Genomic DNA, 26,551 nt, shown 5'->3' with positions numbered 1-26,551 from the left:
AAATACATTATATTTTGTTATTTGGGGGAACAACATCAGCACACGTATCTGTTAGGCAGCCTGTGATGGGGTATACAAATTCCACAAGGGAGAAGAAGGGGTTAAGAAGCAGCTCTGGGCACAGATGGCCCTGATCTGCTGCACCTGCAAAGTCTGCACAAGCTGGAGTTGGAGCTTAAAAAGGGAAGTAGAACAGCTCAGAGGGAGGCAGTAAACCTGTGCTCTGAGTGCTTGGGAAGGAGTACCTCAGGAGCTCCTGCTGTCTGAGGCTTGGAGATACTGACCTGACCTGCAAAGTTGGGACTGGTGACTTCTGAAGGTCAGAGACAGTCATTTTGTGTTCAGTTGTTTATTTTTCCCTGCGGAAACAGGAGACACAGGTAGGAAGTGATCCAGGGAGGCAGCTATGTAGTACCTCAAGGTGCAGGTCTTAGCTTTCTACCATTGGATCCTGGATCAGAGTCTTGTGAAGAGGGTGGGTCCTTCAAACCCCTAAGGAGCGGCAATGACAGAATTCCATCCTTTGGCACGTAAGCTAATTGGGTAAGATCCTGAAGGTGCAAGGGTCCAGACTCTAAGATCTCAATGCAAGGGGGAAAGCCCTGAAGCCATTGCTGACTTGTGAAGATTTTTCACATCATTGGACTCTTCATGTATACCCCAAAAGGGGTGGCCTTGAATATGTGACCCTGCTGAAGGGCTGAGTTGCTAAAAAGGACAGACCTTCACACGGTGGATCATAGTGAGAAAGCGGACATCCCAGGAGGAAGACAACCTGCCACACCCTGGCCTGACCTCTAGGTAACACTGCCAGTGCCTTTCACACATCCATAAAACAGTACGTAAGAACAGCAATACTGAGTCAGAACAATAGTCCATCTAGACCAATATCCTGTCTCTGATATTGGCCAATGCCAGATGCTTCAGGGGGAATGAACAGTACAGGGCAATTTTGAGTGATCCATCCCCTGTCGTCCTGTATGATCTTCTGGCAGTTGGAGGTTTTGGGACACATGAAGCATGGGGTTGCCTCCCTGACCATCTTGGCTCTACCCTCCATGAACTTATCTAATTCTTTTTTAAACCCATTTGTACTTTTGGCCTTCACAACATCCCATGACAACGAGTTTCACAGGCTGTCTGCACTGTGTGAAGAAGTGTTTCCTTTTGTTTGTTTTAAATGCTGTCTCTTAATTTCATTGGGAGCCCCCTAGTTCCCGTGTTTATATGAAGATGTAAATAACATTTCCCTATTCTCTTTCTCTACACGATTCATGATTTTATAGACATCTATTATATCCCCATTTGGTCATCTCTTTTCTAAGATGGATAGTGCCAATCATTTTAATCTTTCCTCGTATGTAAGCTGTTCCGTATCCCAGTCATGTTTATTGCCCTTCTCTGCACTTTGTCCAATTCTAATATATCTTTTTTGAGAGGAGATGATCAGAACTGCATGCAGTATTCAAGGTCTGGGCATAGCAGGATTTTACGTAATGGCATGATATTTTCTGTCTTATTATCTATCCCTTTCATAATGTTTGTTAACGTTCAATTAGCTTTTTTGGCTGCTACTGCACCTTGAATGGATATTGTTAGGGAACTGTCGATGATGACTCCAATATCTTTCTTGAGTAGTAACAGCAAATTTAGACCCCAGCATTTTGTATGTATTGATGGGATTGTTTTTCCCAAAGTGCATTACTTTGCACGTATCAACATTGAATTTCATCTGCCATTTTGTCACCCTTTCACCCAGTGAATACTGTATGTTAAATTTGTCTAGTGGAAACAAAGTGTTTTTAGAAATTACTCCTGGTGGTCACATCATTATGTCGCCTGGAATCATCTGCTGTTGCACAAAAAGGCAATTCAAACCTTTTTCTGTTCTGACCATCAATTTGCCTGTGCAGACATAAATAAAATAATTATTGTAATCCAGAAGAGTGGATGCCTTGTGTGTCTGTCCTACAGGAGAAACAGCAGATCTGTTGCCCCATATGAATCCAGTCACAATTGAGGGAAAAAGAAAACATGGGTTTTGCAAAAATGTAACTTGTTAGAAAGACTTACACAGGTGGTCATGAAATACATTAGCAGTATTTTACATAGTTTTCAGGTTCTTGAGACAAATCATACAAACAAAAAGTAGGGAAAGAAGGCATACTGTAATGTATTATCACTTCTAGAATATAATTTCCATTGTGTACTGTTTGGGCAGAAATTCTTGGCAGACTAGAAAAGCACCTGTCTGCTCTTACTAAGTAAGATACTTAATGATATTCCGTGTTACTTAACAATTTGTTGCTATTGCAAAATTTTAACTTACTTACAATCAAAATAATAGAAATGCTTAAATGCAAACTGTACTGAAAGCCTGCTGCTTAATAGTCCGCATGCTCATCCAGTCTACACAGAATATATTAAATAATTTCATTTAATTTAAACTACTTTTCTGGATGCCCTTAAGAAATCCAGTGACCCTTTAAAATACTTTTTCATTTATTTTTAGTATAACTAAGTATTCAGTAGGATAAAAATAATGGATTTGATCCAAAGTCCATTGACGTCACTATGGGTATTTTTCCATTGACTTCAGTGGGCTTTGGGTCAGGTCCTATGTATATAAATTGATAGAGAAGCAGGTGTGTTGTATTGCAGCCACTGCATTGTTTATGTGAATTTTCAGCAGTTATTTTCATTAGAGATCTTGAAAGATTTCTAAATATTAGAAAACATAATTGTTTACACTAATAGACAAAATGAAAATATTCTCAAATCTTCATGTTAAATAAGAGTGTGTGGAGGAATTTTGGGTTGTTCACTGCTCTACCTTTTGAGGTAACTGACAGCTGCTCAGTTATTTCTTAGAGGAGTTACTAGGAAAAATATTTCAGTATTGGAAGACCATGACTTACTGATGCTGAGGTGGAGATGTTGTAATATTGTCATGTCATGATCTCTTGAACTTTTAAAAGTTTGGCACAAAGTTTGCATTGAGTTGAGTTAAAGCCTGGATAATAGAGTGATGGTGCTTTCAAAATACCTATTATAAATAGATAGCATTGTGGTTTTTGTTGGTTTTTGGGGGAGGTTTCCCTTCAGTTAATGGGATATTTTGATAGTGAAAAATACATGCTCTTTTTCCATTGTAGAATTATCCTGACGGTAATGTCATACACTTCTTACACAGGGCATGGCTTTTACTTTGGAAGAGAGACAACAGTTGAATATTCATGGCCTATTGCCTCCTTGCTTTCTCAGTCAAGATGTTCAAGTTTTAAGGATTCTTGTGAATTTTGAAAGACAAACATCTGACCTAGACAGGTAAAGTACTGCTAAAGAACCTTATCATTTTTCCCAAGTTGTTGTTCCGTTCTTTCACTTCTCTGTCACCTGTTTCAGGGGAAATGTTGCAGATGTTGATGAATAACCATGTTCTAATAAAAAGAACATTTCCTGCACAAATCCAGGTTCTCTCACCCCTTCATCCCCCTCCAAAAACCACACACACAAACTCACTATCCTGCTGGTAATAGCTCATCCAAAGTGACCACTTTCCCTACAATGTGCATGATAATCAAGGTGGGCCATTTCCAGCACAAATCCAGGTTTTCTCACCCCCCCACCCCTATACACACACAAACTCACTCTCCTGCTGGTAATAGCTCATCCAAAGTGACCACTTTCCCTACAATGTGCATGGTAATCAAGGTGGGCCATGTCCAGCACAAATCCAGGCTTTCTCACCCCCCCCTTTTTTTCCGGGGACACACACCCACACACACAAACTCACTCTCCTGCTGGCAATAGCTCATCCAAACTGACCACTCTCCAAGTTTAAATCCAAGTTTAACCAGAACGTCTGGGGGGGGGGGTAAAATTTGTGTCCATTTATTCTTTTACGTAGAGACTGTCCAGTTTGACCAATGTAAATGGCAGAGGGGCATTGCTGGCACATGATGGCATATATCACATTGGTGGATGTGCAGGTGAACGAGCCTCTGATAGTGTGGCTGATGTTATTAGGCCCTGTGATGGTGTCTCCTGAATAGATATGTGGGCACAGTTGGCAACAGGCTTTGTTGCAAGGATAAGTTAACAGAACCACTAACCCAGGAACTTAGGAAAAAAGGGGGGGGGTGAGAGAGCCTGGATTTGTGCTGGACATGGCCCACCTTGATTACCATGCACATTGTAGGGAGAGTGGTCACTTTGGATGAGCTATTACCAGCAGGATAGTGAGTTTGTGTGTGTGGTTTTTGGAGGGGGATGAGGGGGTGAGAGAACCTGGATTTGTGCAGGAAATGGCCCACCTTGATTATCATGCACATTGTGAAGAGAGTTGTCACTTTGGATGGGCTATTACCAGCAGGAGAGTGAGTTTGTGTGGGGGGGGGGGCGGAGGGTGAGAAAACCTGGATTTGTGCTGGAAATGGCGCAACTTGATGATCACTTTAGATAAGCTATTACCAGCAGGACGGTGGGGTGGGAGGAGGTATTGTTTCATGATCTCTGTGTGTATATAATGTCTGCTGCAGTTTCCACGGTATGCATCCGATGAAGTGAGCTGTAGCTCACGAAAGCTCATGCTCAAATAAATTGGTTAGTCTCTAAGGTGCCACAAGTACTCCTTTTCTTTTTGCGAATACAGACTAACACGGCTGTTACTCTGAAACATGTTCTAATATTATATTTATTCTGTTTTGTAACTGAAGACCTTAAAAAGCTTCTGATGCTTAAAGATGGATGAAAAACATTACATTAACAAGCAGCATACATTGCTACTAGAGCAGTTTTTATAAAAACAACTGGTTACTAATATTCACTGCCTTTTTTCTCAACTGAAATAGTAATATTTAATTTTTTTACATCAAAATTATTTTCGCAATAACAAGCCAGGGAAGAAGTAGCAGGAACAAATGAACCTATCTGAATTAAAGTTCAGTTTTGAGGACAATGTTCCTAATGATAAAATATAACTAATGAGAAATATAGAAAATATTTAATAAAATTGAATTGTTTTTAAAATGATTGTGTTATCAGTGACTCTTTAATTTTCACCATATTACCCATTTATATTTTATATACATAAAATCTGAGCTCACTATCAGTAGTAGTTTGGTAAATTATTTTGAGATCTTTAGATAGGGGGTGTTATGGATGTGCAAAGTATTAATATTTTAATCATTTAAATCTTGTTTGATCACATTTTAACTTAGTCACAATCTGTTTTTATGTTAAAATAAAATTTATTTTCTAAAGCCCAGTCCTGCAATATATTGTGCATGGAGGGAACCCTCTGCACGCACACAATAACCTGCCCACGAGAAAGATGTTGCAAGGTTGGGGTCTAGTTTGTACTACTGTACTTTCAGGTTTCTAATTAAAATGTAAAAAAGAAGACATTGGCTCATCACAGTGTTTCGAAAGTCACCATATACTATATGTGGCATTTTTAGAGGAAGAAACCCCCCTACCCCCCAAGATGGACATTTGTTGCACTGTCCCAAGCACCTGATGCATATCTATTCTCCTGACTAAATGGTCTAAGGAAGGACTGTTATCCAGAACGATGGTTAAGATTAAGATTCTGTCACAGGTATTTTTACTAGAAGTCAGGTACAGGTCATGGGCAATAAAGAATAATTAATGGAAGCCCACAACCTGTTCCTGATTTTTAATAAAAATACTCTGTGGGAGGGTCACTAACAATCAGAGCATTGCCGGAGCCTGACTTCTGGTAGCTGCCTCAGTGCTACTGCTGCTCTAGTCCCAGTGGCTCTGACCCAACCCTGGATGCTGCTCTGCAGGCCCACCTGCCGACCGCCAGCCAACTGCTCCAGTGGGCCCGGCGGCTGGCTGCTGCTCCAGCCCTGCACCAGCCCCAGTGGGGCTGACCTAACCGTGACTGCTACTTCAGCTCTGGGGCTGCTGCTCTGGCGGCCCTTGGGCTGACAGCTGCTCCAGCCCTGCCCCAGAAGAAGTCATGGAGTCTTGGAAAGTCACGGAATCCATGACCTATGTGACAGAATCATATCTTTAACTATGTTAAATGGAATCCAAAATGGATTTTCACCTTAAAAAAACCTAAACAGTATGAAATATCATAAAGTCATGAGACAAATTAAAAAGAAAATGTTCCCTTTAGGGACAAATCCATCCCTTGTTGGCTCCTACGGGTATGTCTACACTGCAAATTAAACAACGGTGGCTGGCCCATTTCAGCTGATTTAGGCTTGTGGGTCTTGGGCCTGCTGCCCTGCAGATTGAGCCCCACAAGCCTGAGTCAGCTGACATGGATTAGCTGCAGAATTTAATTGCAGTCTGCAGACATACCCTATGAGGCTAAATAGGCGTGGTTCTCCTGCAGAAGGATTGGGCAGGACCAACCTTAGGAGATGGGTGATAAGGGCAGTTTCCCTGATCACAAATCTCTGAAGATGCGAACTCAACTCGCTTCTGCTCCCAGGTGATCTTTTGCTCAGCTGTTCAGGAGGGATGCTGAAAATGTTTTCTACTCTGGGCAACAAAACACCTTTGGCCAGCCCTGGGACAGGGGCTGGATGTGGGGGAGATTCTGAAGAGAGAAGAACTGAAATATGCATAATCTATCCCTACAACAACTAGTTCCTTCAATTTTAATAAAAAAAATTAGGAGCTAACAGAGCCTCATTTAATTTTACTTCTCTCCTCTCCCTCTTAACCACAAATACATACTATTAATTCTTTGGAAGAAAGTGATCCTTTTTCCTGCCGGGATCATAATTTTGAAGCATGGAACATTTTTATTGGTGTTGATTTCGAAGCATTGAAGGCACTGCTGAATTTAAAGAATGATAGAATTTTTGCACATGATACAGTAATTAAAGTATCTTTTAGTCACTCCTGAAGATGTAGACCAGAAGCTCTGTCTGATATGGGATGTTACACATTTGAGGTTCCAGAGTATGCAAGAGAGAAAACAGCTTTGAAAACTTAAGGATTGCAGGACAGAGTTCTATGGCAATGATTAATCGGCAAGACTGTTAAACAGCTGAAGCACATTAGTCTCCCAGAAAGCTAATTTGGAGTACATAAGTGGAAGTGCAAGGTAATAGCAGGAACTGGGAGTGGATCCATGTCTGAAGAGAAGCTTCTCATAGAGATAACAGTGATAATTTCAGTATTGGTTGATTTTTGCTTCAAGTCTATGCTTATCTGGAAACTGTTCTGTTTGATTCTGTTTAACAGCTTTACTTTCTCTGTTTTCCAGAGAGCACAAAAGAGAGAAGCAAATACTTGTTTTACTTGGTTGGAATAGGGGGAAATAGTCTTGGGAAACCCAGAGAGCTTGGAGGGTAGACTACTGCCTCAAGTTTATGACTTTCATTGTTGATTGTGGTGGTGTTTTAGCAATGTTGGTCCTAGGAAACCTGAAGAAGAGTCTGTGTTGCTTGAAAGCTTGTCTCTTTCAACAACAGAAGTTGGTCCAATAAAAGATATTACCTCATCCACCTTCTCTCTCAAGTTGAAGATGTGAGCCTGGAATAGCAAAGTGCAGGGTGGGTTGGAGTTTTCATCTCTCTGTTATGAGGGAAAATTGGGAAACAATCCAGGGACACTATAATTTGAAAAAAAAGGTCCCATTTTATAAATTTGAATGTATAACTTCATTGCAGTGCAGGGATTTGGGATTTTTCTTAACTTGCAAAATTCCACTTCTTATCCTTATTCCTTACCAATAACTTTTCTGCCCCCATCTTTCCACTCAGTGGGTTTGTGTCCTTTCGTATTACTGGTGAATATGGCTCTGTGTTATTTCCTACGTGGATAATCAAGTGGGAAAAATAATCTACTATTTTACTTGTGTTCTTGCCTTTTCTTTTTCTTGTGATTAATTTCTTAGCTATTGCATCACCAATATTTCCCTATCTCTGTTCCATATTATACGGCTGTCTTTATTTCAGGTCTTTGGAGCTGTGCTCCGGCTCTGCTCCAGCTCCAGGCAAAAACCTGCAGCTCCACTGCTCCGGAGCTGCTCCGCGCTCCAGCTCTGGGCTCCGCTCCAAAGCCCTGCTTTATTTCATTTTAAGTGTTTTAAAGACATGAAGAAGATAAACACGTCCTCTGTATTCTTTTATAGATTTTCATACTTTCCCTTGTATTATTTTTATTCCTACACAATAAACTACTTTTCAGTTACCTAACCATAACTAACATGTACATGCCTAGTATAGGAGTCAAGTTGCATGGAAACAGCTACTCCAGAATGAACTGATTTTTTTTTTATAGTAATGCAAACCTGCAAAGGAAACAGTTTCTTTTTATCTTTAACATAGGAAAATTACTTTAAATATATGCTAAGATAACATAAAGATGTCTATTGCGGCCATTTTGCCAGACATTTCTGCATTTACTAATTATGAATATGAAGATTGCAACTATAGTTTCAACAGAGCTGACTTTAGTCAGTTCAGAATATACTTTATCTCCATGCCAATTAGGATTGGCTACAGTGAAGCCCAAACTTTTATCTTTTCTCGATGTGGTTCATGACATTTGATCTCTGCTTTAGTTGGGCAGTTTCAGAGCAATAGATAAAAACAAAATTGTGACAGCAACTTTATTTTTAGACTTTGAAATATTAGATTTTTTCCAAATTTGTTTACTTGTCCAAAAATTCTGTCAACACTTTAAAAGCTAATGAAGGGTAAATAGTGCATGGCATTGGTAATATTCTATGTAGGTGTGGTTTCATGTTCATTTTAGAAAATGTTAAACCTGCTGTAGTAGCTATTATGAAAAATTCTCATTATTCATTTTTTGCATATTTGAAATCAAACCTGAAACTGGTACAGGCAATAAAGTTCATTGGGGAAGTCTTAGACTCCATGAAGGTGCAGGTCTTTTACTCCTGGGGGGAATTCTGCACCAAAAAATTAAAAATTCTGTGCACAATATTTTAAAATTCTGCATATTTTATTTGTCAAAATAATATTATATAATCACACCAGTTTCAATTATTTTGGTAATTTATTTCAAAATACCTGTCAGCAGCTGTCTGTAAAAATAGAGACATAAATTTTTTCCCCTTGGAATAGAGAATTAAAGAAACCCCCGTTTCTCTTCCCCCTGCCCCCCAGAGCCGAGCAGCGGGAGTGTCAGAGTTCTCTCCCCACTCTGAACTCTAGGGTACAGATGTGGGGACCTGCATGAAAGACCCCCTAAGCTTATTTCTACCAGCTTAGGTTAAAACGTCCCCAAGGCACAAATTCTTTGCCCTTGGAGGGTACTCTGCTACCACCAAGTGATTTAACAAAGAATCAGGGAAAGGACCCCTTGGAGTTCCTATTCCCCCAAAATCTCCCCCCAAGCCCTTACACCCCCTTTCCTGGGGAGGCTTGAGAATGATATCCTAATCAATTGGTTACAAAGTGATCACAGACCCAAACCCCTGTGTCCTAGGACAATAGAGAAATCAGTCAGGTTCTTTAAAAGAAGGATTTTATTTAAAAAAAAAAAGATAAAAATCACCTCTGTAAAATCAGGATGGAAAATAACTCTACAGGTAATAAAAGATTCAAAAACACAGCAGAACTTCCTCTAGGCTTAGTTTCAAAGTTACAAAATAGAGGAATAAACCTCCCTCCAGCAAAGGAAACATTCACAAGCAGAACAAAAGATAATCTAACACGCCTTGCCTGGCTTTTACTTACAATTTTTGTAATATGAGAGACTTTTAGGATGGTTTATAGGAGAAGGAGTTTTCTGACCTGATGCTTCTCTGCTTCCCAAGAGAACAGACACAACAAAGCCTTCCCCTCCTCCCCCAAGATTTGAAAGTATCTTCTTTTCCCATTGGTCCTTTTGGTCAGGTGCCAACCAGGATATTTGAGCTTCTTAAACCCTTGCAGCTAAGGAGGAATTCTATGCTACCCTTAGCTGTATGGTTATGATGGGGGGGCCAGACACCCGCTCCCACTACGCCCCAGAGCCCAGCTATGGGGTGTCCCTGAGCCACACTCCCACCCCTTACCCCCCAGGGCCCAGCTATGGGGCATCCCCCAGCCAGACACCTGCATCCCCCAGAGCCCAGCTGCGGAGTTCCCCACAGCCCAGAAACTTGTACCCCTACCCCCATTGCCCAGCTGCAGAGCCCCACACCCAGACACTCACATGCACCCCTTATCCCCCAGAGCATAGCCACGGGGCCTCCCCCAGACCAGACACCTGCACCTCCTAACCCCCAGGGATCCAGAGGGAGAAACAGTCTGATGCTGGGTCCTGGGCTTGTGTGGGGTTTCCATCACACTGCCTCCTTCCTTCAGGACATGTGAGGAACTGCAGCTGCCAGGAACTCCAGCTCCTCATATCCATCCCACCTCCCCCGCAGTGTCTTGTGTTTGCGAGCTGGGCTCTGCCCTGTTCAGCGGTGGCCCCTAGTGGCGACCAGCAGCTCTGCAGCCCATTTTTGTGGGAGAAAAAGGAAATTTTGCATGCACAACATTAATTTTTGTGCAAAGTCTACATGTGCAGTGGCGTAGAACTCTCCCAGGAGTAGCCTTTCTATTACAAGCCACGTTCAAAACTTTATGGGACCTAGTACTGTGACTGAAAGCTACCAAGCTGGCAGTACGAAACTACCTCATTCTCCTGGGTCGCCTGGTAGCATGTAACTCTGTAGTTCAGCATTTCAGGCTGCAGCTCAGAAAGCTGCAGTCATGGCTAGCATCAGTGTATGTCCAAATAGTGATGATTCGGAGCAAAGTGGTTTGAGTGCCAACTTTTAATTTTGCCGTCTCTGAATTGGTGGATGGACCCTCTGAAAGTTTACATGGGGGTTCCCTTTGCACCCCTCCTGCCACACTACCAACCCTCATTCTAGTCACAGATACATCATCTCTGGGTTGGGCAACTTATCTGGGTCCCTGCAGATTCAGGATGTCTGGTCATCTTAAGATATAAAGTCTCATGTAAATGTTAGGGAGTTAACAGAGTCTAGCTTGCTCAGCCTTCCTCCCTTACATAGTAGAAAGAATTTCTTAATTGTGATGGACAATTTGATGACCATGTTTTATATAAACAGGCAGGGAGAGGAACTGTGGACTCAGTTGTGCCAGGAGGCAGTTCACCTCTGGGATTTTTGTATGACCAACTCAGTTAATCTCAGAGCTGCTTACCTTTCAGGAAAACAGAACCCATTAGCAGATCAGCTGATCAGGTCTTTCTGTAATCACCACAGGTGGTCACTACGTCCATATCTTCCAGCTCTGGGACACTCCCCAAGTGAATCTGTTTGCAACAAGAACCAACAGAAAATGGCATCAGTTCTGTTCCTGGGCAGGGCTCAGCCCAGGCTAACTGACTGATGATTTTCTCCTATCTTGGAAGCAGGGATTTGGAGCAATCAAATTTTTGAATTGCTCCGCTCCAGCTCCACTCCGGCACCAATAGTGACTGCTCCAGCTCCACTGCGACTCCACTCCGCGCTCCACTCAAATTAATTTTTAACTAAATAAAAAAGTGCATACTGTAATTTTGAAAAAACATTATTTTTATTCAGACTTTTAAAACAATTTAAATGTCATCAACAATGATACAAACTAGAATCATTCATAATTCATTCTGTAAAAAATTATTGCAGCAATCAAGTCATCTTTCATAGCCTGCCACAAATCATATAAAATTAACTTTAAAGCTGAAAACAGTCGCTTTACACTAGCTTGAGTTGTTGACATGCTCGAAGCAATTCTACAGGCATCCTGAATGCAGTGTGGGTAGCTGTGAATGGCCTCAAAAACAGACTTAACTTTTAGCCTACCAATAGACTCCATCGCCTCACGATCTTTCCGGAAGTTTCTCTCGAATAATGCTTCATTACAATTATGAATCGCAGAAACTCGCCGGCATCTTTCTTGTTTATCCAATTCCTTTTCAAAGGCATCATCTTCTGAAGAATTTGTGCTTGAATTATCTTCATTTCCCTGTGATGGTTGAAGACATCTCAGGGATGGACGCATGAACAAGTTCAGCGTGGAGATGGAAGTTTGAGAACAGCCTGCTATTTCTGAAGGATGTGAACTTTCCAAAACCGCAAATTTGATTGCTGATCACTCCTTTTGTTGTGTTTCATTTTCTTCAACCTCTTTCGCCGAGTTCAAATGTAGCAATAGATTTTGTTTTTTGAGTTGTCGAGCAATATCAAGGAGCCCTTCCTTTGCCTTTGGTATTTCCCTTGAGGTAAGAAGAATTCGATACCGTGGGTCAACCTAAACTCCAGCAACGAAATGAATATTGTCAAAAAGCTTCTCCGTGTTTCTGCATGGAGGATAGAATTCCTTCTGCCATTTGTCCACCATTTTCTTGCAAGAATTTTGACAGTTTTCTCAATTTCTTCATTAAAACTCTCGGGGTTACGTCGACAGCTTGCGGTTACGTCGCAGGTTCTTCACTTCGTCCCATTCAGCTTTTGTTAACTTGAGTTCTCTTGTTCCAGCAGCCGCCACTTGTTCACAGTACCATTGAAAAACGAGAAGCCGATCAATCATCACAAATGTTGAACCCCAGCGAGTCACAGTATCCAATGATTGAGTTGCCTTATGTAGATCAAGCAGAACACTTTGAATACTTGGGGTTCGTAGTTTGACAACGACTTGTCGAATTTTTGCCAGAAATTTCTTCTCATGTTCTTTGTTCAGTCCATCCCAGATTGCCAACTGAAGAGTGAGAATACCACATCTCATCAGTTGGACTTTTGAGTCGTCCTCATGAAGCCATGTTGGAAGTATGAGGCTAGGGTCATTAACCCATTGCGCAGCAGCATCCATGTTGAGTTCGATTTCATCCATTCCTTTAGTTCCTTCATCAGGCAAAATAGCTTCAGTTCTGTCCACATCCCTGTTCTCAGAGGTAGAAATGGTTTCATTGTCCTCGCTGAAATTTTTGATGGCACACGTCATGTTTGCTGCATTGTCAACGCAAATGCTCAGCACTTGCATTTCACTGATCCCAAATTTTTCTAAAATAGCTTTTACTTGACTTTTCAGGTACGAAGAATTGTGACGCCCTTCAGTGTCGATTATGTCCAAGTTGGTACCACAGCTTTATCTTTTCCTTCTTCGTAGTGCTGAGCATTGATTGCAAGGAAATTTCTGTTTCCACGGGTTGGTGCCTCCATTTTCAGGGAGCACAATTTTTGCTCGAAAGCTTTCTTGACCTCTTTGCGACCAGACTCAGCTGTGCTGACAACTAAACGACGAACCACATCGTGGCCCATCAAAACGCCAAGCTGCTGACCCATTTCGCCTGCAGTTTTTTGGAATACTTTGTTCTTTAGCCTGAAGGTAGTGAGCGGTGTTGAACTCAAGCAAACCATTTCTATCAGTCCTTCATGGTAAGTATTGGCATCCATGGTTACTGTAACCTTTGAGGACTTCAAATATGAGTCAAGTTTTGTTTGCTCAATTTTGGGTTTCTTTTCAGACGAAGCTCCACAAAAAATCTTTTCTCCAGGAGTTTTCAAAGAGCCAGATTAACGTCGTTTAGCCATGTCAGCTTTCTGTTTTGCCTCACCTTCCTGGTCCCTTTTTGTAACCAGAGCAGCATAGTTTTCAGGATGGTTACGTTTTACCTGCCGCCAAAGGTTGAAACTTTTCACAGTACTTGCTTCACTTGTCTTGAAGCTACATGGTTTGAGCTCGCCATTCACTTCCTTTTCCACCTTGCACGTTGCCAATTTCTTCTTTGCTTTCCCAAAAGCCCAAGTGTGGGCTTTTCAAATTCAAAAGTAAAGACATCGTTGAGATCCTTTTCCGTAAATTGGCTATCAATCATGGGGGACAGATTTGATTTTTTTTTTGTTGAAGTCAAGGTGAAATCTTCTTGTGCTGCTACCGCATCCAAATGTTTCTTGTTATGATCTTTGAAAAGCAATGAACAAAAGCATTACATTTTTTAATAATGTACCTGCTTGTGATATCTTAATCACTTAAGGTACTTCGAATTTATTGTGGATTTTCTGGACAAAAATGATCGCCTTTTCTTTTTACACAAAATTATTATTAAAGTATATTTTAACATTTTAACATGTTTCTTGCAGTTTTAATGAAGTAAGAAGCATTTTTAATATACATAATTAATATACATTTTTATTTATAAATTGCAAGTTAGTTTTTCTTATGAAATTTTGCAGTAAAAATATTTGAAATATTTTCCAAGTGTTTAATTCATATCTCAAAAGCACTTTAATATAGATATATCAATGAAATTTGGTATGTGCCATAACATTAGTACGTGCTATCGCCGTTCTGCAACATTAATTGTTGGGAAGTAATGAGGCTACATGTTACAAGGTTGAAAATAGACTTTAACGGGAAAGCATGGATTCAAATTGCATGCACGGTCCTTTTAGTAAAGAGAGCAAATTTTCGGAAATATGTTTTTGCTTCATGAGCCTGAATAGATTATACAAGATAGAGCAAATAACAGGTTTTATCTTGTATAATGTTTCCAGCCTGATGAAGGAAAAAACATATTTCTGAAAATTTGCTCTCTTTACTAAAAGCCTTTTAGTGTGCTTGCAATTTGAATCCACTTTCCCATTAAACTTTATTTCCAACGTTCTATCATACAACATAATTAAAATAAAAATATTTAAACTACAGGCATCGTGAACTGGGGAGACTGGGCCAATTTTATTTAATATTTTTAAATCTTCGACTACTTAACAGGGTACGACCCTGGAATATGATTTAATACTAAAACATGCATTAAAATGGTACTCTTAATTTATTTTGTATAATTAACCGTTTCCGAGAAAACTGTTTAAAAAATTTAATCTGCTTAGATGTTTAGAATGATACAAACAATTTTACTTATTACTTATTTTTCAATTTTGGAACCATACATTTTAAATGTAATAATAAATAATAACCAAAAATTATTAACTTATTATGGAACATAATGTTACCGCTCGTAGCCAGGGGCAGTCAACGACAAGCCTTTCTTGAAATATGAAATAAAAATGACCAACCACCAGTTCGGGATGCCTATGGTTTAAATAATTTTGGATAATGTAATATGGTAGCACATACTAACGCTAAGACACAGACATAATTTCATTACTTTATATTAAAGCATTTTTGAGATATTAATCAGAAATTAACTTTTCATCACCTCCTTGAAGGGACTGTAGCTCCCTTAGGAAGAATTTTAGGACATGTATTCACAGAACCATTTTTTCTTAAAATGACCTGAGGATTCACCCCCAAAGTTGTGCTGGACATTTTACAATCACTCTGGATATATAACAAAAATCACTCCTAATTTATGCAAAAGTGTTCACTGTATATTTATGTGCCTGCTGCACGGGAGTTTTTCAGTAAATTTAAAATTACAAACAACGTTACCAAAAGACCGTTGAACAAATGACATATAATAAGTCTGCCAGAGTGATACGGGAGCGTGTACAAATGAACAAATGTACCGGTAACGGGAGCCCGTGTGAGAAATGAGCTTAGGTGATTAATATCTCTTGCAATATCTTAATATATCAATAAACAAAAACATTTTTTTTTTTGCAATATACCTGTTTGTTATATCTTAAATGTTGCGTCTTGCGTCACTCTTTTCCATAATCGCAGCACTCAGCGCATCTTGTTGATCAACCCTTACAAAAGAAGTATCAACACATACTAATCTAACTGTCTAACTAATTTACTGCTCCTAACCTTGGCACAAGGGTGGGAGCAGTCTGCAATGTTGCTAGATGTCTGATAATTATCTGATTCTTTAATAAAACATATCTCCAAAAAACTTTGTAATTTTGTATCTGTACATTAAATCTTGATTTCGGCCAAAGTGAGAATAACTGTGACATATTACATAAAGTGGTAAGGTAGATGTTCATATCAATTGTTATACAATCTGAAACTTTTTGGCATCTTTAGGACTTTCTTGCTAAATATCATTACTTTTGGATTGAAAATGAAAAAAAAAAACTGGAGCAGTGGAGCAGTCAAGATTTTCTGTACTCCGGCTCCGCTCCAGCTCCGGGCAAAAACTTACTGCTCCGGGCTCCAGCTCCGGGCTCCGCTCCAAAGCCCTGCTTGGAAGAATTCCTGTATGCCTTCCCTCCAATTCCTTTACTTCCCAGGGTCATGTTCAAAATCAAATAAGACCATGCTCACTTCATCCTTGGAGCACTGGTCTGGCCTTGTGAGCTCTGGTACTTGGCCCTACTAACCTTGTCAATCAAGCCTCCGCTGTCTCTTTTGTTGGATCCAGACATAATTTCACTGGACCCCAGACAGCTGCTCCATCCCAATCTTTGAGCTCTCCATCTGACAGCATGGATACTTCATGGCTGACAATCTTTGCAAGGTCCTGCTTGAAGGACATTCAGAAAGTGCTTCTGAATAGCAGAAAATCCTCAACTAGGGACACTTACCTGACTGAGTGAAGCACTTATCCATTTGGAGAAGATGTATCTCCAGAGCATGGACTCCTGGATGTTGTACTGGACTATCTTCTAGATCTAAAACAGACTTTGGCTATTAGCTGTACAAGAGTACATCTGGCAACTATTTTGGCCTTCCACGTCTTTATAGATAGTAGATCCTTTTTCATCAACCCCATCCTCACCCGATTCCTAAGGGTCTTGGTAAGATTGTACCTCCACATACAAGATCCCATTCCTCCTTGGGATCTGAAATTAGTCCTAGCAAAGTCAATGGGACCACGGCTTGAGCTCTGGCAGCTTGCTCTATCCTTCACCTCTCTATGACGGTAACATATCTAGTGGCAATTACTTCAGCCAGAAGGGTGGGTGAGTTGAGAATCCTAGTGCCAGAGGTTCCCTATATAAGGATAAAGTTTATCTCCACTGTCACGCAAAATTTCTCACAAAAGCAGTCTCTACTTTTCATTTGCCGACATTACTCCCAAATCCTCATGTGCACAGGGATGAGAAAAAACTTGATTCGTTATATGTAAGAAGGGCTTTAACTTTCTATGAGGAGCATGTCAAGTCCTTTAGATCCTCCTTGCTTTTGTTCGTTGTGGTTGAAGACAGAGCTATGGGCCTACAAGTTTTCACTGAGAGAATCTCATACTGGATCTCTTTGTGCATTTGTTTTGTTACCAGTTTGCAAATATAACCCCACCAGCTAAAGTATTGGCACATTCTACTAGAGCACAGGCAACTTTGGCAGCTTGGCACAAATGTTGATAGTATACATTTGTAAAGCAGCGACTTGGTCATTGTTCCACACTTTCACTTCTGATTATGCCTTTCCCATCAGTCCAGAGAAGATGCCAGGTTCAGACAGGTTGTCTTACAATCACTGTTCAGGTAGTCTCTGGGCCTGCCTCCATGCGTGTTTGTTTATGAGTCATAGAATGGACATGTGGAATCACTTGAAGAAGAAAAAAAACTGTTACCTGCCTATTTGTGGATGCTGTTCTTCGGGATGTGTTGCATATATCTGTTCCACAACCCACGCATCTTCCCCTCTCTTTCGGGAGAAGGAACTGAGTGGGTTTGGGGTTGCCCCACCCTCTTATACCACCATGCATGGTAGATGGCAACAGTAGGCATTTGAGCCAATCTGATGGGTACCCCTTAACCATCATTCAAGGGGGTGGGGTGGTGATTTGGGGATGAGGACCAGGGGAAGGGGGAGGCTGCCAGCAGTCTCCTGGGTATATGTAAATGATTATGGAGTTACCTGCACTGTACAGTTTTATCTGCTGGCTACTCCAAGACATTTAGGAATAAAGTTGAGGCCTAATTAAACCACATCCAGTGTCTTCTGCCCTCTTTCTGGCATAGCTGGACAATGTTAAAATAAAATTTACCAATTAATCTCTAAAACTGACCTATGTGATCACTTCAGTTAGTGCAAGGGGAGGGGGAAGAAATTGAAGAGAAAACCATCTTGTTCAAAGTAAATGTCAGGTCTGGCACACCACAAATGCCCCACTAAAGAAATAATTGGGTCCACTCTATAGGCATGGACACACCAATGGCCCATGTACCTGGAAGGAGGTGCCCACATGAAGCCACCATAACATTTTACCAGAGTTACCCCTTTGAATCTGAAATCAGTCTTACGTGTAGGACAAAATATTGTTTCTCAATACTCATGTAGTTGGATGATAGAATTAAGAATGATTCCCATTGTTAACTGACTAAGCATGCTCGTGGAAAGTGGCGTAAATAACAAATAATTGAACTCTAAAGACTAACTTTCATCAAGCACATAGAAAAATATAAACTGTTACAGCTTTATTTTCATTTGTAAATAGGACTGTTGGATCATATTAAAGAAGTTCTGTATTAAAATCACAAATGAGTTTGATTCCCCATAGTTTAAATTCCAGGGTATTACTAATTAAGAAGTCTCTTGGTTTTGGATACTGTTTCTCTCCCTCTCTGTGTGAAACTTGCAAGCTGCTAATTGTGTTAATACATTCTAAGACAGAGTCTGTTCTCAAAGCAATTATTTGTAACAACAACTACTCACACAGAGAGAGACTCAAAGCAATACTCTGTAATAACAGAAACAGCACCCAGAGACTCCCCACTCTTTTGTTGTATTAATCTCGCTTTGTTAACTATTGTGATTAAAATAGAGATAGAGGATGTATGTGGATGGATGCTTGGTGTGGATAATAACTGAATGATCAGGGAGGTGCCAGCCTAAGAATCCAGTGTCCATCGGCTGAAGAAGGCGTCAAGTGGAAATAACCAGAGGACCCCTGGAGGGCAGACTGGAATCCACCCAATAGCCTCAAGGATGGGAGAACCAAAGAACAAGATAACATCTGGCAGCACGGAGCTGTCAGGAATGTGCCATCTGCTGAATGATTCAGCAACAGCATGATGAAGCAATTCCCATAGACTGGCATAGGAATAAATTCCTATAAAAATGGACTCTAGAAAGTGAGAACTTTGGGGTCTGATTCTGCAAACCAACTTCCAAGAGCATCAGATGAGCATCTGACAAGGCCCTGCTCCCTCCTCATGTCCAGGCCACCTGGCCAATGGCTTGGCATGAGCAACTGTAAGGCTGGTAACTATGATAACAACCTTGCAGAACCTGTGTGTGTGTGTGTGTGTGTGTGTATGAATGAATGTGTGAATAAATATGAAAATGAATGGTATGTTATAGCTATTATAATAATATAATAATATTGGCACCCTGACAGCAGGATTGTCTGGCTATGTAGACTCCCTCCTCAGGCCCTACACTACCAGCACTCCCAGCTATCTTTGAGACACCACTGACTTCCTGAGGAAACTACAATCCATCGGTGATCTTCCTGAAAACACCATCCTGGCCACTATAGATGTAGAAGCCCTCTACACCAACATTCCACACAAAAATGTACTACAAGCCGTCAGGAACAGTATGCCCGATAATGTCACAGCAAACCTGGTGGCTGAACTTTGTGACTTTGTCCTCACCCATAACTGTTTCACATTTGGGGACAATGTATACCTTCAAATCAGCGGCAGTGCTATGGGTACCCGGATGACCGCACAGTATGCCAAGCTTTTTATGGTTGACTTAGAACAGTGCTTCCTCAGCTCTCGTCCCCTAATGCCCCTACTCTACTTGCGCTATATTGATGACCTCTTCATCATCTGGACCCATGGAAAAGAAGCCCTTGAGGAATTCCACCATGATTTCAACAATTTCCATCCCACCATCAACCTCAGCCTGGATCAGTCCACACAAGAGATCCACTTCCTGGACACTACGGTGCTAATAAGCAATGGTCACATAAACACCGCCCTATACCGGAAACCTACTGACTGCTATTCCTACCTACATGCCTCCAGCTTTCATCCAGACCACACCAGAAGATCCATTGTCTACAGCCAAGCTCTACGATACAACCACATTTGCTCCAACTCCTCAGATAGAGGCAAACACCTACAAGATCTCTATCAAGCATTCTTACAACTACAATACCCACCTGCTGAAGTGAAGAAACGGATTGACAGAGCCAGAAGAGTACCCAGAAGTCACGTACTACAGGACAGGCCTAACAAAGAAAATAACAGAACGCCACTAGCCATCACCTTCAGCCCCCAACTAAAACCTCTCCAATGTATCATCAAGGATCTACAACCTATCCTGAAGGACGACCCATACTCTTACGGATCTTGGGAGACAGGCCAGTCCTTGCTTACAGACAGCCCCCCAACCTGAAGCAAATACTCACCAGCAACCACACAACAGAACCACTAACCCAGGAACCTATCCTTGCAGCAAAGTCCGTTGCCAACTGTGTCCACATATCTATTCAGGGGACACCGTCATAGGGCCTAATCACATCAGCCACACTATCAGACGCTCATTCACCTACACATCTACCAATGTGAAATATGCCATCCTGTGCCAGCAATGCACCTCTGCCATGTACATTGGTCAAACTGGACAGTGTCTATGTAAAAGAATAAATGGACACAAATCAGACGTCAAGAATTATAACATTCAAAAACCAGTCGGAGAACACTTAATCTCTTTAGTCACTCGATTACAGACCTAAAAGTTGCAATTCTTCAACAAAAAAACTTCAAAAACAGACTCCAACGAGAGACTGCTGAATTGGAATTAATTTGCAAACTGGATACAATTAACTTAGGCTTCAATAAAGACTTGGAGTGGATGGGTCATTACACAAAGTAAAACTATTTTCCCATGATTTCAAAAAGTTAAAGCTTCATAACTGTTAAAGCACAAATTGTCAACATCATGTGTCAAAATATGTAGAGTAAATATCCTTAAATCACACTCTACTTTCTCAAGCAGCATTTTGCTTACTTTGCCTATCTTTACATTTTGATTGTTATTGATGGAAAGACTTTTAAGTTGGTTTGTGGCTGTGAAATTGACAGTTACGGACAAAAACCTAGTCCTTCCAACCCTACTCATATATCATCACCAGCCATACTTAAAATGAAAAATTTGAATCAGATATTGTCATGTGTCCCTAACCTGTTTGCCAGAAGCTGGAAATGGGTGACAGGGGATGAATCGCCCGATTACCTGTTCTGTTAATTTCCTCTGAAGCACCTGGCATTGGTCACTGTCAGAATAAGGATGCTGGGCTAGATGGGCTTTTGGTCTGATGCAGTATGGCTGTTCTTATGTAATTTTGTTGCTCAACAAGACAGAATAAAATATTGTAGCTTTTTTCCAGCTGTATTGATTCTTCTGGGAGGTGAGGCAAGTTTGTTGTGTGGAGCTTAGAGCCCACTCAGGGATTGTGGAGTCTGTAGTCTGAAATTAACTTAAAAACTTTTTTGAATTTAAATTGTTTAGTGTTGGCAAAATGCCAGTTCTGGGCTGCTTCTGTGTTCTTATTGTAGTCTCCATGGCTTCTTATATCACACCCATCACTGGTATCTGAATACCTTTTAGGTAGGCCGTTCTCCCCATCCTTTCTTTCCTACATAACAGTCAGAAGAGAAAACGTCCATCCCTACACTGGTGGCCCTGCCTATCACATATATCCATGTCTCTCTAATAATAATAATAATATAATATAATTAATGACTTCTTGTTACAGTATTCATCCGTTTCCTCTGGAAATGTCTCTAAAGTGAAATGGAATGTTTGTGTCATTAAGATTAGCTATAGCTGAATAGCGACATGCTCTCTCACTATACAGCATATGTGTTGCTTAATGATAATTTTGCTTACATAGCCATCATCACAGAGGGCTTTACAGAATACACACAGGCATTGCATTTCAGATGAAGTGCAACCATCTCTAGGTGAAACATAACTGTTCAGTAGTATACAATAACTCTACACAACGGGTTAGGATCGGACATAAAGAATTCCTTTTCCATCTGAAACTGTAGGGAATTTTGTGTTTGCAGTGAATAAGCACTGAAGTTAGAATTTGGCCATGACACCATGGTTAATGCCCATACCTATACAATGTCATCATATCTTTAATGAGCTCACATAGTCAGGAGGTCTTGATTTTATGTTTAAGAAAGATGGTGGCTTCCATAGCAAATGAATGACAGGCTGAGTTGTTTGCTCACAGTTACCACATAGTAAAATCTTAAGTAAAGCAAAATGCTCTGGGATCTGAGATACCATAGTGTGGTGATTTTGGGTTATAGTTTTCTTTTTTTCCAATGGTGATCCTGGCATCAACTTCCTGGAGTCCTTTGCTTGTGTCTTAGTGACTGGAAGCTTCTTGGGTCAATGCACTGGGTTTTGGCTGTGGGGAACATGACTCTATGCTTTGTTGTCATCTCTGCACTGTTCACTCATACTCTAAACACTCATATGGTACTGACTAAACTCTGAAGGGATGAGAAAAATGGTCCAGCGGTTAGAGCACTAGCCTGTGACTCTGGAGATCCAGGTGCAATTGCTCTGCCAGAGGCTTCCTTTGTGACTTTGGGCCAAGTCACTTAGACTCTCAGTGCCTCATCTATAAAAAGGGGTAATAAGTACTTTCCAGCTCATAAGGGTGCTGTGAAGATGAAAATGTAAAAGATTTTGAGATACTGAGATACTCTTAAGTGTGGGGTCATGTAAATACCTTAAATAGAAGTGTAATGTCTATTGAATTATCAGTCGTCTGCTAACTCATCAACACCAAATCTGGCAGCACCTAACACAGACATTCCTTGGAGGACTCCCATCTTGTTACCGGCCTGGCCTGACCTGCTTATGATATAAGATGTAATGAATTCACAGCGCAAGGTGGTATGACTGCACAATTATGTGAATATTGTTTTTTGTGGTTTAAGCCGTTTGCTGCTGACTTTGAATGTTGAAGTGCTATGCTTTGAAAGGCCAAAATTTCATATGCTGAGTAAGTGATACAGCACAGAGTATGTTTGTATGTTTTATCTGGTACATTGAAATCAGGCAAGAAGTTAATGATGAAATATAATTCTTCTGTAATTTAATTTTGAAACCTATTCCTATGTCTTCGGATAGTAATTTGATCTTTTATTCTTTTTCTTATCACATTTCTAGTTGCCCTTCATCTATTCACAAGTGAAATGAGTGCCAGGTGTTCATGTGTGTGTTCCTCTGTATCCCTGATTCCCTCGTGTTTCTTTTCTGGGTTTTCTTTTTCTGAAGACTCATGTTACCTTGGTTACATGTTTTAGTTATAGGAGTACATTAACAGTTTTGAGAAAAAGTGCAATCAGGTCATTTTGCATGAAGAGGTTTTGTTGAATGTCTTACCTGGAATAATATTTTGTAATTGATATTTATTAATATACTTCTGTGAAAATGTAACCCATACAGTCAGTCTCAAAACTGTATAAAATAAATTGGTTCTTGTACTCTGCTCATTACGGTTGTAGCTAAATTCCCTTCATAACAACAAAGTAGTATTTGAGTTCTTAGGTGTCTTATGGCCAGGGGAAAAAAGTGACAACCTTAGATTCTGAAAATGAAGTGAGTATTGTGACTCAATTAGAGCAGAACACAATGATTTTCTCTGAAAAGGCAGTTCACAATCCCTGCAGCCTCACTTTTTCCAATTCTTGGTTCTCATTTCCTACCTCCTTTTCTTGTGATCTTTATTCAGGATTCCTTAACCTGGCCCCTAATAAGTATAGTTAAATACATACAGGCTAATTTAAATTCCAATTTCGATACATACCGGGCATTACCATGTGTCTTGAAAAATACACTTTGCATGTGTATGCATGTGTTTTTAAAGGCTTTATACCACCCATTGCATGCTATTAGACTGCTTTGTTTTCTTGGGCCCTTATTAGGAAATGGAGTGTATTTTGCTCTGTCTGACATTTTGATATTCTCTCTCTAATTCTGCAACACCTGCAGCAACAAGTCATGCACTGTAACATTTTTCAAGAGATTTAGTGATGCATTCCACAGGCAAGGTCTTGGCTCCAATGTTAATGTTTACCATAGATTTCAGTGGGACCAAGATTTCACTCTACAAATCTGATAACGTAATTTAGCTACAAGACCTACAGCACTGTACAAGCTATTTCTTCTTGAGTTTTCTGTCTGGGCCATGTAGTAAATACTTGGGTCCTCTTTTAGTTGATAGCAAAAAAACCTCCCCACAAACCCTTATGTGACAAGGGTGGTGGTGGTGGTGTGTTTTGTACAATCAAATGCACTCAGTTCAGGTTAGCATTTTAGAGTATCTGCTTTTCACCATGTTGTGTAAATTATAATTTTAGTCAAACATTCAGTCAATCTAATGCTATATTTCAAATCCTGTTGTATTAGATACAGGCATCATCCTGATCAAAATTGCATTTCTCAAAATATCAACATGTTATAAGATCTAAAGCTCATTTGAGCTGTTGCTAAGCACATACTATCTGTAATGTTTGACTATAGGTATTGTGCTATTATTACCTTTGTAAGCACTTTAGGACACCTTGCTTATAAAAACTGCTACTTAAAACAGCATTTTTTTCCAATTGAATGTCAGAAATTGTAATTTAAATTGAGGTATAAACCAAAATGGAACAATTATATATTTATAAAATGTTGCAAGTAGTACACAGTTGCTTTGTTTAAAGTGCCCCAATTCAAAAGTCTTCCAGCAGTTTTAAATTCCTTCTCCAAAAGATCACTTTACAGAATTTGGAAAACAGGATTGCTCTGAATAATAAGATTGGAGAATGGAAAGATCATTTGGGGTTTTAAATAACAGCAACTGATTTCAAAGAAAGTGGTAATAAAAAGAAATATGGGGAAGTGTTCAGAATCAGAGACTGGTTCAGTCATCTAGCTTCCATGCATGCCTGAGCACTCTGGCATTAACCAACCCAGGTTATTCATAACAAATTCTCCACCTGTCACTTTTCAAGATCCTGTGGAAATGAAATACATATCTCCAAAAATTCACCTCAGTAAACCTGATATATAAGTCAGAGTTGAGGATTATGAATGGATCAGTATTTTGGAGTAGATGGTAGGACAATCATATAAATTAAAAATATGCTGATTTACTTTGTAAAGAAAACTCGTTCGGAATTCAAAAGAGTATAATGATATATGCTAAATACAAACAGAGCAGTGGATGTTAAAAGATGGTAGGTATAGACACTTAATAATACACATATGATAAGTATTTTTGAAAATACTTGTAGGAGAAAGGAATAAATGTATACAATTAACTTTCTTAATATTTGATATAGAATTGTTTTTTCGTATTTTAAAGGGTGATTTATGGCACTTCATTATGATGCTATTCATATTGCTCTCATGTTTTTTATTTAATTATTTCAATTTCAAAATAAAAAAATGCCCATCTGAGGCCCAGAGTGCCCTTGACATTACAAAATTTAAAAAAATTCAAAAAAGAAGCAGCATTGCTTTTCTTCCCCAGTCATGTCATCACTTGAATTTATTACGTTGGAACTCCCAGCCCACTCTTTCCATTGGACAGGTTAAGGGTGAATACTTTAAAATAGCAACAACAACAACAAAAGTTAGAATATACAAAATTAAGATTTGTTTACCAATGTTAATGCAGCAATGTTATACATGTGGACTATTTTCTATTCTTGTTAAATAGGAATCTTAATATATTTTGGTTTATTCTGGTAAATATATGAAATAAAATATACAGGATGTACAAAATGTTGATGTCGGAAAGCTTAAGTTTTTGAGTTTCCTGACTCTTAGTTTTAACTAATCAACTTTAATAATTCGTTAAAATGGCTTCCCCCCTCCAATTGATCAATTATGGGACAGGAAGAAATTCTCAGTGCTTAAAGTTGGCATTTAAGTAGTCCCAAGTGGATTTTGACATTCACTTTATTGAAGTGAATTGGGAAGGATGGGGGATTGTGTTTCATTAAGGTGAATGGGATAGGTAGGAGCAAGGTCAAATCTTTGCTGCTGTTTTGTTGAAGACAAGTTTTATGCAAAGCATTACTAAGATATTAAAAAACAAAAAAACACCACTGTAAACAAAATATCCATAAATATATATTTACATGAGCCAAAACAACTTTGAAGGGAAATATTTAAATGTACACACACACACTTTCTCCCCCCGTTTCTCTTTTAGTTAAATGTGTGCTGTAGCTAATATCTAAAAATATTTGCACAATGTGCATTTTAAAGTTCTTGACTACAAATAATGTCTTATTCATTGTGAAATAGGTAAATATATCTTCTTACATTTGGGTTTTTAATTTAAACTAAGTTTGTTTTTAGTATTTTCTAAGAAAAAGTTAATTAAAAGTTCACTCTACATAAACTAAGTGAATATAGTGAGGTCAATGTTAAATCCACAAAAATTCAATGTTAAGGTTGAAAACTCTGGGTCATATCCTAAGCTGATGTAAACTTGTGTAGCTTACAGCTATGGAGTTACTAGTTTATACCAGCTGAGGATCTGATCCTCAATCTTTAAATCACCCTTTTATGCTTCACTTCAGATAAGGTTCTCTGTTGGGATCCTGGAACAGTGATAATTTAATTTATTGTGTGTGTTTCTTACAATTGGTGAGCAAAGAAAGATGAGTTCAATATGGAATCTCATTCTTTCCTTTTGCTATCCTAATTTAAACTGA

General features: G+C 39.7%; 1 protein-coding gene across 2 annotated transcripts in view; it reads left to right on the top strand.

The window, feature by feature from the left end:
* The window catches only part of ME1 (malic enzyme 1), a 348,457-nt gene that overhangs the window by 56,674 nt on the left and 265,232 nt on the right, over positions 1-26,551 (top strand). Inside the window, exon 2 of one of the 2 annotated variants that reach the window (XM_048845114.2) lies at positions 3,194-3,327. The exons of the other annotated variant lie outside the window; for it this stretch is intronic. Within the exon in view, the coding sequence (XP_048701071.2) occupies positions 3,194-3,327 (134 nt within the window). The remainder of the gene's footprint in view (positions 1-3,193; positions 3,328-26,551) is intronic. 2 annotated transcript variants of the gene reach the window in all.

This window comes from Caretta caretta, chromosome 3 (assembly GCF_965140235.1).
Source record: "Caretta caretta isolate rCarCar2 chromosome 3, rCarCar1.hap1, whole genome shotgun sequence".
Classification (NCBI taxonomy): domain Eukaryota; kingdom Metazoa; phylum Chordata; order Testudines; family Cheloniidae; genus Caretta; species Caretta caretta.
Note: the sequence above shows the minus strand (reverse complement) of the source record. Positions and strands in the feature narration are given on the sequence as shown.